Source organism: Entelurus aequoreus, linkage group LG09 (genome assembly GCF_033978785.1).
Source record: "Entelurus aequoreus isolate RoL-2023_Sb linkage group LG09, RoL_Eaeq_v1.1, whole genome shotgun sequence".
In the NCBI taxonomy this organism is placed as follows: Eukaryota; Metazoa; Chordata; class Actinopteri; order Syngnathiformes; family Syngnathidae; genus Entelurus; species Entelurus aequoreus.
Genome location: NC_084739.1, coordinates 57,351,288 through 57,363,531, shown reverse-complemented (window position 1 = coordinate 57,363,531; position 12,244 = coordinate 57,351,288). Strand labels below are relative to the sequence as shown.

General features: G+C 42.5%; 1 protein-coding gene across 2 annotated transcripts in view; it reads left to right on the top strand.

The window, feature by feature from the left end:
* Positions 1-8,136, top strand: part of slc18a2 (solute carrier family 18 member 2) — a 105,049-nt gene extending 96,913 nt beyond the window's left edge. For both annotated transcript variants that reach the window (XM_062058995.1, XM_062058994.1), the window contains 2 exons: positions 1,576-1,709; positions 7,916-8,136. In XM_062058995.1, the coding sequence (XP_061914979.1) occupies positions 1,576-1,709; positions 7,916-8,023 (242 nt within the window). In that variant the 3' untranslated portion in view covers positions 8,024-8,136. The remainder of the gene's footprint in view (positions 1-1,575; positions 1,710-7,915) is intronic.
* The last annotated feature ends 4,108 nt before the right edge of the window (positions 8,137-12,244 follow it).

Genomic DNA, 12,244 nt, shown 5'->3' with positions numbered 1-12,244 from the left:
ACCTGTCGTCTTGTGCTCAGTGGCGGAGCTTCCGTGGGGGCAACACCTGTGAATTCTCGATGATTCTCGATAGTTATTCGACGATACCGTGCCTAAAAAACTGAACGCATGTACTTTTAAATTCACTACTTTATTGAAAAGTGTTTCAAAGTGTCAACTATTTAAGGTCGCTGTGCTTCAACATATTTTTGTACAGAATTTATATTGCAGCAACTATATATTCAAAATAGAGCAGTAGTGTTTTATAACCTACCACAGGGGTCGGCAACCCAAAATTTTGAAAGAGCCATATTGGTCAACAAATACAAAAAAGTAATCGGTCTGGAGACGCAAAAAAATGTAAAGTCTTATATAAGTGTTATAATGATGGCAACACATGATGTAAGTGGCTAATTAGCTATATTAACCTACTATCAAAATGACTGTGTCCCAGGCTGACGCAAATCTTCGTTGACAGAAATGTTGAAATGTAATATTTATTCTACACATTTTTACAACATTGGAAAACATTAGTAAAACTTCTCAGAGGGTGAGATAACTCCTGGAAATGACTGTCTTAGAATGGCCAAAGGTATAGATGTGTGTGTCCAAGTTAAAGGAAACGGCAGGCTGTCTTCTTCTAATGGATTTATTACAATCCTTGCAAGCTGCGTAAGGTTTACTGAGGTCTGGAACAACATGGTACACAAACAACTATCAGAAATGCAGCCAATATTACATACAGATTATGTGTCATGAGACATGCAAATATAAGTTAAATACACAGAGGACATAAGTAAAGGAAATTAAATGAGCTCAAATATACCTACAAACGAGGCATAATGATGCAATATGTACATACAGCTAGCCAAAATAGCATGTTAGCATCGATTAGCTTGCAGTCATGGAGTGACCAAATATTATATCTAACAAGTCAATAACATCGACAAAGCTCACCTTTGTGCATTCACGCACAGCATAAAACGTTTGGTGGACAAAATGAGACAAAGAAGGAGTGGAATAAAACACGTCTTTCTGTGGCAGCGTCGGAGAAAGTTGTACATGTAAACAAACTGTTAAGTCACAGTCCACACAGCGGTGAGTTCAAAGGTTGCTGAAATGAGAAGGACAAAACGGCGCTCACCAAATACTCTCATCAGTGAAGCATAAACACAAACCTATTAAACAGTGGGCTTTCTAACAATTAGGAAGGTTTGTGTCGTGTTTGTCCTCCTACAGAAACCATATTACAACAAAAAACATATTTTTCACCCCATTTTTTTTCCATTTCCATACATTTTTGAAAAAGCTCCATGGCGCCACCAGGGCGCCGCTAAAGAGCCGCATGTGGCTCTAGAGCCACAGGTTGCTGACCCTCGTCCTACCAGTATATCAAAACAAACAACACTGTGCTTATAAATATCCCCATAAACAACAATAATCAACTATTTTACATTCTTAAAAGAACAGCAGTAGTGTGCAGCCATCAAGTATATAAAACAAACAATATTGTTCTTAATATTCTTCCAATATGGTGGTAGTGTGACATCATCATCGAGTAAACACAGCAGCTGTTAAGTTATTCTCTTGTTTTAGGTCCGTCTATTGGGGGATCCATTGCTCAGAGCATCGGCTTCCCCTGGTTGATGACCATCATCGGAATAGTGGATGTCTTGTTCGCTCCACTTTGCCTCTTCCTCAGGAACCCACCCGGACAGGAGGAGAAAATTGTAAGATTTCAATCACACTGAAAACCAATCGACCGCATTTTCATTCACACAGACTTCAGATTCCAGAAGATTATCCTCATAATGGTTATGCTAGCTCTAGGGACAACGTTTCAACAACAAAGTAAAGGGTTTTAAATTAATTTGCAATTTGAGTAAAACGAGATACCCACCTATTAGCAAGAATTTTAAACATACTTCGCAAATGAAAATGACATGAATGGATGGACTTTGATACCTAGTTAGAATACAAGCAGAGGCGCTTACATGTCTTCTCAGTGGCCTTGTGGTTTGCGTGTCCACCCTGAGATCGGTAGGTTGTGAGTACAAACCCCGGCCGAGTCATGCCAAAGACTATAAAAATGGGACCCATTACCTCCCTTACTCAGCATCAAGGGTTGGAATTGGGGGTTAAATCACCAAATGATTCCCGAGCACAGCCACCGCTGCTGCTCACTGCTCCCCTCAACTCCCAGGTGGTGGAACAAGGGGATGGGTCAAATGCAGAGAGTAATTTCACCACACCTAGTGGGTGTGTGACTATCGGTGGTACTTTAACTTTTATTTGCTTGGCACAAGTAGATGGCTAACAACATAAACATTTAGTCCGTCTGTTGTTCAGCCTGTGGTACTCACTTAGTCTCCTCTGATGTGTTCATCTTCTGAACAATAATAACAATAATAATGGATCAGATTTACATTTATATTTCGCTTTTCTAGACACTAAGAGTGCTTTACAGTAAGAACTGGAACCCATAATTTATTCAATCCACATTCACATTGACGTTGGTAAGCTACATTTGTAGCCACAGCTGCCTTAGAGTAGACCAACGGAAACATGGCTGCCAATTAGCTCCGACTCTCCGATCACCACCAAACATTCATTCACATTCATACGCCAGTGTGTGTGGCACTGGGGGCAAAGTGGGTGAAATGTTTTGCCGAAGGACCCAACAGCACTGAGTAGGATGGCGGATGCTAGATTCGTACCAGGAAACCTTTAAGTTGCCGGACGACTACTCTACGATCTGAGCCACGCCTAGAGTTGTACAGTATAGTACCGCGATACTAATGAATCATATTCGGAGTACTTACATGCAGACAATGTGTGTCGACAGAAAAGGGAGAACAGAATGCATTTTGGCTTAAAAACTAACGATAAAGGTGAAGTTATAACACTGAAACGCCCTCAGAAAGAGGTGCTTTAACCCTTGTGTGGTGTTCGGGTCTGTGGGACCCGTTTTCGATTTTTACTAAGACATGGCTAGCTAGCTAGCGGCTAAAGTCCAGCCACAGTCTGCAGTGTTTTAGCTACTTCTAAATCACTAATCCTCGCCTCCATGGCGACACATAATGTAAATGTCTTACAAGTTTCATCCCTGCAGGATGAGGAATAGCTAAACATGCTTCACTACACACCGTAGCTCACCCGCGTCACAATGTAAACAAACGCCATGGGTAGATCTACACCTGACATCCACTGTAATGATACCAAGTACAGGAGCATATCTAGTCGATACTACTATGATTACATCTTTATTTTTTAGCATCACAAAATCTTTTTTCGTTTTTGTTTAATGTATATTATGTTTATAAACTCAGGAAATATGTCCCTTTGAATATGACCAATGTATGATCCTGAAAAGACTTGGTATCAGATTAATACCCAAATTTGTGGTATCATCCAAAACTAATGTAAAGCATCCAAACAACAGAAGAATAGATTATTATTTCATTTTAACAGAAGTGTAGAGAGAACATGTTAAAAGAGAAAGTAAGAAGCTATTACATTAATAATTCATTTTCTACCACTTGTCCTTAATTATTTTTGCAAAATAATAGTATGGAAAATTATATGAATACGTTACTGCATACGTCAGCAGCTAAATTAGGAGCCTTTGTTTGGTTACTTACACCCTCGGCCGCAGATCCATGATTGACTTTGTAGTTGTGTCATCGGATTTGCGGCCTCATGTTTTGGACATTTGAATGAAGAGAGGGGCAGAGCTTTCTACCAATCACCACCTGGTGGTGAGCTGGCTCCGATGGTGGGGGAGGATGCCGTACAGTCCTGGCAGGCCCAAACGCATTGTGAGGGTCTGCCGGGAACGTCTAGCAGAGTCTCCTGTCAGAGAGAGTTTCAATTCCCACTTCCGGAAGAAATTTGAACATGTCACGAGGAGGGAGGCACTGGATATTGAGTCCGAGTGGACCATGTTCCGTGCCTCTATTGTCGAGGCGGCTGATTGGAACTGTGGCCGCAAGCTGGTTGGTGCCTGTCGTGGCGGTCATCCTAGAACCCGCTGGTGGACACCAGCAGTGAGGGATGCCGTCAAGCTGAAAAGAGTCCTATCGGGTCCTTTTGGCTCATGGGACTCCAGAGGCAGCGGACAGGTACCGACAGGCCAAGCGAAGTGCGGCTTCAGCGGCCGCAGGGGCAAACACTTGGACATGGGAGGAGTTTGGGGAAGCCATGGATAACGACTTCCGGACGGCTTCAAAGCGATTCTGGACCACCATCCGCCACCTCAGTGCACTGTCAACACCGTGTATGGTGAAGATGATGTGCTGCTGACCTCCTCAATCCCACCAACACGTCTACCTATGAGGAAGCAGTGCCTGGGGATCTGTGGTGGGCTCTCCTATTTCTGGGGCTGAGGTTGCCGAGGTAGTTAAAAAGCTCCTCGGATGAGATCCGCCCGGAGTTCCTTAAGGCTCTGGATGCTGTGGGGCTGTCTTGGTTGACAAGACTCTGCAACATCGCGTGGAAATCGGGGGCGGTACCTCTGGATTGGCCGACCAGGGTGGTGGTTCCTCTCTTTAAGAAGGGGAACCGGAGAGTGTGTTCCAACTATCCTGGGATCACACTCCTCAGCCTACCCGGTAAGGTCTATTCAGGTGTACTGGAGAGGAGGCTACGCCGGATAGTCGAACCTCGGATCCAGGAGGAACAGTGTGGTTTTCGTCCTGGTCGTGGAACGGTAGACCAGCTCTATACTCTCGACAGGGTCCTTGAGGGTGCATGGGAGTTTGCCCAACCAGTCTATATGTGCTTTGTGGACTCGGAGAAGGCATTCGACCCTGTCCCCTGGGAAGTCCTGTGGGGTGTGCTTAGAGAGTATGGGGTATCAGACTGTCTGATTATGGCGGTCTGTTCCCTATATGATCAGTGTCAGAGCTTGGTCCGCATTGCCGGCAGTAAGTCGTACCCGTTTCCAGTGAGGGTTGGACGCCGCCAAGGCTTCCCTTTGTCACCGATTCTGTTCATGACTTTTATGGACATAATTTCTAGACGCAGTCAGGGCGTTGGAGGGATCTGGTTTGATGGCTGCAGGATTAGGTTTCTGCTTTTTGCAGATGATGTGGTCATGATGGCTTCATCTGGCCAGGATCTTCAGCTCTCACTGGATCGGTTCGCAGCCGAGTGTGAAGCGACTGGGATGGGAATCAGCACCTCCAAGTCCGAGTCCATGGTTCTCAAGGGTGGAGTGGCATCTTCAAGTTGGGGAGGAGATCTTGCCCCAAGTGGAGGAGTTCAAGTACCCAGGAGTCTTGTTCACAAGTGACGGAAGAGTGGCTCGTGAAATCGACAGGCTTCAGTGATGTGGACGCCAGAGGTGTGGACTCGAGTCAGACTCGAGTCATGAATTTGATGACTTTAGACTCGACTTGACAAAATGTAAAGAGACTTGCAACTCGACTTAGACTTTAACATCAATGACTTGTGACTTCACTTGGACTTGAGCCTTTTGACTTGACATGACTTGCTACTTTCCCCAAAACCTAAAGCTTAAAAAGTTATTTGAGAGCGCTCCGTAGCTTTCATTTTGTACGTGTCTGTCCATCAGCGTGTGTGCTGCCTGTCAGCTGGTGTGCTGTCAGTACAACAGCCAATCAAATTAGATCTACATTGTTTTCATCACACAGCATTCAGCCAATCAAATTGCAGGACAACCAATGAACAAGAGTTGTCAAACAACGCGCCAGTGAGAAAGATTTATACCAAAGTTGGTTTCGTTCGGGTATAAAAACTACGACTTGGTCAACAAAAAACGAATTGCCGTATGCAAATCACGCAGTTCGAATATTACAGACGGAGACGCAACAACTTCCAACTTCGTTCGACATTTGAAGTTGCACAAAGAAGGGTAAGTTTTGAATGTAAGATAATGTTTATTGGCTAAGTAACATGACTTTTATTTGCTGTGTAGTTAAATCAGCGAGGCTGCAAACTCACTGCTAACGTAAAAGTCTAGTCCATAGGGAGGTTAACAGGGCGATCCTTTTGCATGTAGACAAGTCGGCAGCGCAGAGACGTCACCAACTGATGCATAAAGGAGTGGTCCACCCTCGGTCCCGACTTAGAACAGCTGCGGTTCCTCCGTGTAAACTGATCAGTGGTTTCCTGATAACCTCTACACGCAGGAGAGGGTGGCAGAGCAGAAAAGAGAAGAGGCAGATCAACTGGTCTAAAAAAAAGTGGTCTACTTAAAGGCCACAGTGTATAAATGAGTTTTAAGATGGGACTTAAATGCTTTTACTGAGGTAGCATCTCTAACTGTTACCGGGAGGGCATTCCAGAGTACTGGAGCCCGAATAGAAAACGCTCTATAGCCCGCAGACTTTTTTGGGCATCACTAGTAAGCCGGAGTTCTTAGAACGCAGATTTCTGCCCAGGACATATGGTACAATACAATTAGCAAGATAGGATGATTAGTATTTTACAGGTCAATAATAAAACCGTTAAGTCGCATCTTAAGTGCACAGGAAGCCAGCACTTAAGGTGTAATATGATCAAACTTTCTTGTTGTTGTCAAAAGTCTAGCAGCCGCATTTTGTACCAACTGTAATCTTTTAATGCTTGTCGTAGGGAGAACCGAAAATAATACGTTACAGTAATCGAGACAAGACGTAACGAACACATGAATAATGATTTCAGTGTCGGTGGTGGACAAAATGGGATGAATTTTAGCGACATTACAGAGATGAAAAAAGGCTGTTTTAGTAACACTCTTAATGTCTATGAATGATCTCATTCATCCAGGTCATTGTCATCTCAGGGCATTCAATCGATCGCACCTGGACTGTTTGGTTTGTCTTAGAAGACGTTTGATGCAAACGAGGAATCGTAACTGTCAAAGCCAACGACAGTTGTTGAAGTGAAATTTCCCCTCGTTAGCATTGAGATATTGTGTGGCAAAACGATTGCTGTGGATCGACCAGTCCAAAATAGTCTGACTTACCCACTCTAGCATTCCATTCAGTTGTAAACAAATGTCACAAATGGCATTCTGGTCACATAATGTTGGAGGCTACATTGCAGAGTCGTTTAGGAATGGTTGAAAGGACGGTGTTGTATGTGGGAGACAATTGGTGTCGCAGGCCAGAACAAAATGTACCGATTCTGGACAGGAAGTACAGATGGTATGAAAGAGGAGTGAGGGAAGCCATCTACAGTATGTCAAGGTTGAAAAACCATCCCTGAACAGAGGTGGTGGTCTGCTTGATTGTTTTCTACATTTTAGGCCCACCTGGAATGTGTGGTTTTTCCGATTACTGGGGTCTAAAATACCAGACTTTGCAGAAGATTTTTCAAAAAGTTGCAGCAACAGTTGCAATGTTTTAAGGTTGATCTTTTTTCTACTACCATTAGGTCAGTGCATGATTTAACCATTTCGAATCAATGTTTTCGTGTAGAGGCAGTCAATATAAAGTTAAAGTTAAAGTACCACTGATAGTCACACACACACTAGGTGTGGTGAAATTAACCTCTGCATTTGACCCATCCCCTTGTTCCACCCCTTGGGAGGTGAGGGGAGCAGTGAGCATCAGCGGTGGCTGCGCTCTGAAATCATTTTGGTGATTTAATCCCAAATTCCAACCATTGATACTGAGTGCCAAGCAGGGAGGTAATAGGTCCCATTTTTATAGTCTTTGGTATGACTCGGCCGGGGTTTGAACTCACGACCTACCGATCTCTGGGCGGACACTCACATATGAAGAATATGTTTGTGTTATTACATATTAACAATGCATGTTCCTTTACGATTAGCTTCCAGTGTCATTCTAAATTTTTTTCTCCAGTGATATGGAAATGTAATTGTGTCGAACATTGTCCCCCGATCCGATCCCACGATCGGAGCATCGCTACTTAGAACGTAAATTTGTTTTGATGGCTTGCTCCAAACTTTCCTTCAACTGTCTTTCAGGCAATTTTGATGGACACCAACTGTTCAATGAAGACCAGGTCCTATTCCACGCAGGGAGCTTCCTACCAAGGTGACAACATGGATCCAGACGATGATGATTACGACTAGCAGGATGGCAGCCATGCAGGGTAACATTGAACGAGGGTTCAGATGATCTATTTTGTTGTATAAAAATTAGGAACACAGAAAAAACAGCAACAAAATAAAGCAGCTAAGATGTTTCCGTGTGAATGTCCTGCATCGCGTTGTCTCCGTTCAGTGTTCAATTAGCGCTTGTTTCAGGACAAACCAAAGTTGATGTTGATCTGTGTTTGCAAGCGCAATTTGCAGCCGACAGCCTTATTGATTAGACAGCTGGTTTAAAATCTCTTTGTCAACAGTAGAGGGGTGCTGAAAAACATGCTTTAGTTCAAATACACGGTGTCACTAAAGTCCAGCAATTATGCATGTTCAGTGGTAACTCTGCTTACAGGTTGAATAGATTCTGTGAGCTTGTTTTAAAAACACTAAATCAACGTCCGTCATTGAGATTAACTTAAAATATTAATCCATTCCGTGCCCCTAAAAACACTACAATTTTTGTATGAAAAACTGCACAAAAGAAGTTTCTACAAACAAACAGTAGTTTCATGAAGTAACTAGCGTGGATAAATGCTGGGTTACATCAGAATCCAGACAAACCATCGCTAGCAAGTATCGTCATGATATATTTATAAAACAGAACGATTCGATTCTTTGGACACATTTTTTTTTACACCACAAAAGAACAAAATACTAGATCTGCCCAAGCAAAGTCTGTGAGCATGAACTGATGAAAACTACTCGGATGAGAGGCTAAATGCCTTCTAACACAACTGATTGGTTTATGTGTTTACACTCGGTTAACTTAAGGATTCACAACTGCATCTTATCGATTTAGGGGTCTGAAACCGATGTAGCCGGTCGCAACGGTTTATCGCAAACAACCCTACGAGCCACCATGATTTTTTCTTTCATGAATATCATCCACTTCTTTTCAACACTTTCCTTCGCACTCACTTTCATCCCACCCATGCTTGGACAAACAAAGTATCTTCATGGCCAATGTGAGATCCATATGTTACACTAGATGGACGGAAAGGAACTGTTCGTCGCACCGAATCAGTTCGTCTTAATACTCACCGAAAGCTGGCTGCATCAGCTCATACTCGTCGCGGATATCCAGCTAGCAGGTTCGTTAGCCAGCAAAAGGACTGGAGCAGAAAAGTCAGTGAGCATCGAGGAAGGGGAGGATGTGTGAACCGACATTGTAGTCTTCTGACACTGCTGGACTTGGAGGTTCTCATGGTGCCATGCAGACCCTACCATCTCCCCAGAGAAGTGAGCGTTACTGCTGTTTATATTCCACTCAACGCTAACGTTAGCACTGCTTTGAGCTCGGGACTTAAATCTCTTTGTGATTGACGATTCAATTCGCACCCTGCGACCTTGAAACAAGAGGTAGAAAATGGATGGGTGGATGAACTCAATTCGCAATATCGATACATGGGTAACGATGGGATTCAAAAAGGATGTACATAAATAGAATGATTCAAGGCGATTCGATTTAGTGTATGAACGATTCGATTCTATGGTTAACGTTTGGTTATGGTTAACAAAAGCATTCCTTCCTGTGCATACGCTCCTCCTCCGGTTAGAGAATAAATAGTTAGGACCTTGTTATCAATAGCTCAGACTAGATCCGTCCAAGGTAAGTCTATGAGCATGAACTGATGAAAACTCGGATGAGAGGACGGACGTCTTCTAAGACAACTGATCAGTTGAATGAGAATATCAATAACCTGATGAATGAGAACACCCATTGGTACAATCATCTTCAAATATTAAAAACCCATTCTATAAAAGTGACACACTTCCAGTATTTCCTAAATTTTCAAACAAAATGTTTTATACAGTAAAAAGGCAAACACAAGTCAAACATATTTCTTTTCCACGAGTCGAGTCAAGTCAGTGTTGTCACAGACGCCTACGGGTTCTATCCAATGGCTTTACTGGGGGGTGGGACTTCCAGGACAAGGATGGGAAGTGACGTGTGTTGTGGAGTTGAAAGAGGAAAGGAAAGTTGCCGGAGGAGAGAGCAAGACACTGAGATTGAGCCCTTTGTACGAGAACATTGCATTTTAATCCGTCTGAGCCGCGATTTCTTGGGATTTTACAATACCGGCGGATGGCAAAGCACGGACACGGTCCGGGGTGTTTACATAACGTATCATGTGGGTAATTATTTGGCGGGCAGCCGTGACTCTCGCCTTGTTTTCAAAATAAACTGTCTAATGATTGCCAGTCTCACACGACACCTGGAGCATGTATCTACATCTATTGTCTTCTCCAGTTACATAACAAGAGTGTGACTCCTTTCACGGACCACTGTGGCTCTCATGTCGTTTTAAAGACAAAAACTGTCAACTGATCTCTAGTTCGGCACGATAACCAGTTTATGCGTTAACATTCGATTAACCTAAGGATTTACAACTGAATCTTATCGTAACTGACGTAACTGAACTGGCCATTTCTTCAACCAGATATCCGTTCATATCGGTTTATCGTTAACTACACTTTGAGCTACCTGTTAGACTTCATGATTTTTTCTTTCATGAATATCATCCACTTCTTAACACTTTCTTTCACACTCACTTTCATCCCACACATGCTTGGGTTGCTCACTGTCCTTCGAAATACGGAATTGTCCATTATTTGGAAACAGGAGTAGGCGTCCCTTACTTAGCTGAAAATACACACTTTGTCCCGTTATACACTGTGAATGGAAAATACTGTGGTCTGCCAAAGACTAAGCCAGTTGATCGCTCACCTATCAACATACTTGCCAACCTTGAGACCTCCGAATTCGGGAGATTGGTGATAGCGAGGGGGGTGTATATTGTAGCGTCCCGCAAGAGTTAGTGCTGCAAGGTGTTCTGGTTATTTTTTCTGTTCTGTTTATGTTGTGTTACGGTGCGGATGTTCTCCCGAAATGTGTTTGTCATTCTTGTTTGGTGTGGGTTCACAGTGTGGCGCATATTTGTAACAGTGTTAAAGTTGTTTATACGTCCACCGTCAGTGTGACCTGTATGGCTGTTAATCAAGTATGCGTTGCATTCACTTATGTGTGTTTAACAGCCGCATAGAATATGTGACTAGGCCGGCACACTGTTTGTATGGAGGAAAAGCGGACGCTAAAAGCAATGCCTTTAAGGCAGGCCGGGTGGAAATCGGGAGAAATTCGGGAGAACGGTTGCCCCGGGAGATTTTCGGGAGGGGCACTGAAATTCGGGAGTCTCCCGGGAAAATCGGGAGGGTTGGCAAGTATGCCTATCAAACTCATTCCTGTTCGACTTTCCTGGCATTTTTATCTATTCCTTTTGCCTTGGTTGTCACTAGGGATGTCAATAATGGCTTTTTGCCGATATCCGATATTGTCCATCTCTTAATTACCGATATCGATATCAACCGATACCGATATATACAGTCGTGGAATTAACACATTATTATGCTTAATTTGGACAACCAGGTATGGTGAAGATAAGGTCCTTTTTTTAAAATTTATAAAATAAAATAAGATAAATAAATTAAAAACATTTTCTTGAATAAAAAAGAAAGTAAAACAATAAAAAAACAGTTACATAGAAACTAATAATTAATGAAAATTAGTAAAATTAACTGTTAAAGGTTAGTACTATTAGTGGACCAGCAGCATGCACAATCATGTGTGCTTACGGACTGTATCCCTTGCAGACTGTATTGATATATATTGATATATAATGTAGGAAACAGAATATTAATAACAGAAAGAAACAACCCTTTTGTGTGAATGAGTGTAAATGGGGGAGGGAGTTTTTTTGGGGTTAGTGTACTAATTGTAAGTGTATCTTGTGTTTTTTATGTTGATTTAATAAAAATAAAAAAAATTTAAAAAACGATACCGATAATAAAAAACCTGATACCGATAATTTCCGATATTACATTTTAAAGCATTTATCGGCCGATAATATCGATAAACCGGCTGTTTTGGTCGCATCTTCTGGTATTCACCATGACAATCGTTATGTCAACTGATGGCGGGGAGGCCAATTACCCAAATGTTTGCTTTTAACCAAAATCCTAACAATGAACCGAGAGATAGCTCATATCTGAAAAATATTGTACAAGGTACCACTGTACTGTGTTATGCAAGTAAAAACACGATATTAAACATTTACTGTATAGTCGTCCCTCGCCACATCACGCTTCAAACATCGCAGCTTTACAGTTGATTTTAAAAGCACATTCTACATATTTTTGGTCTGAATTTCG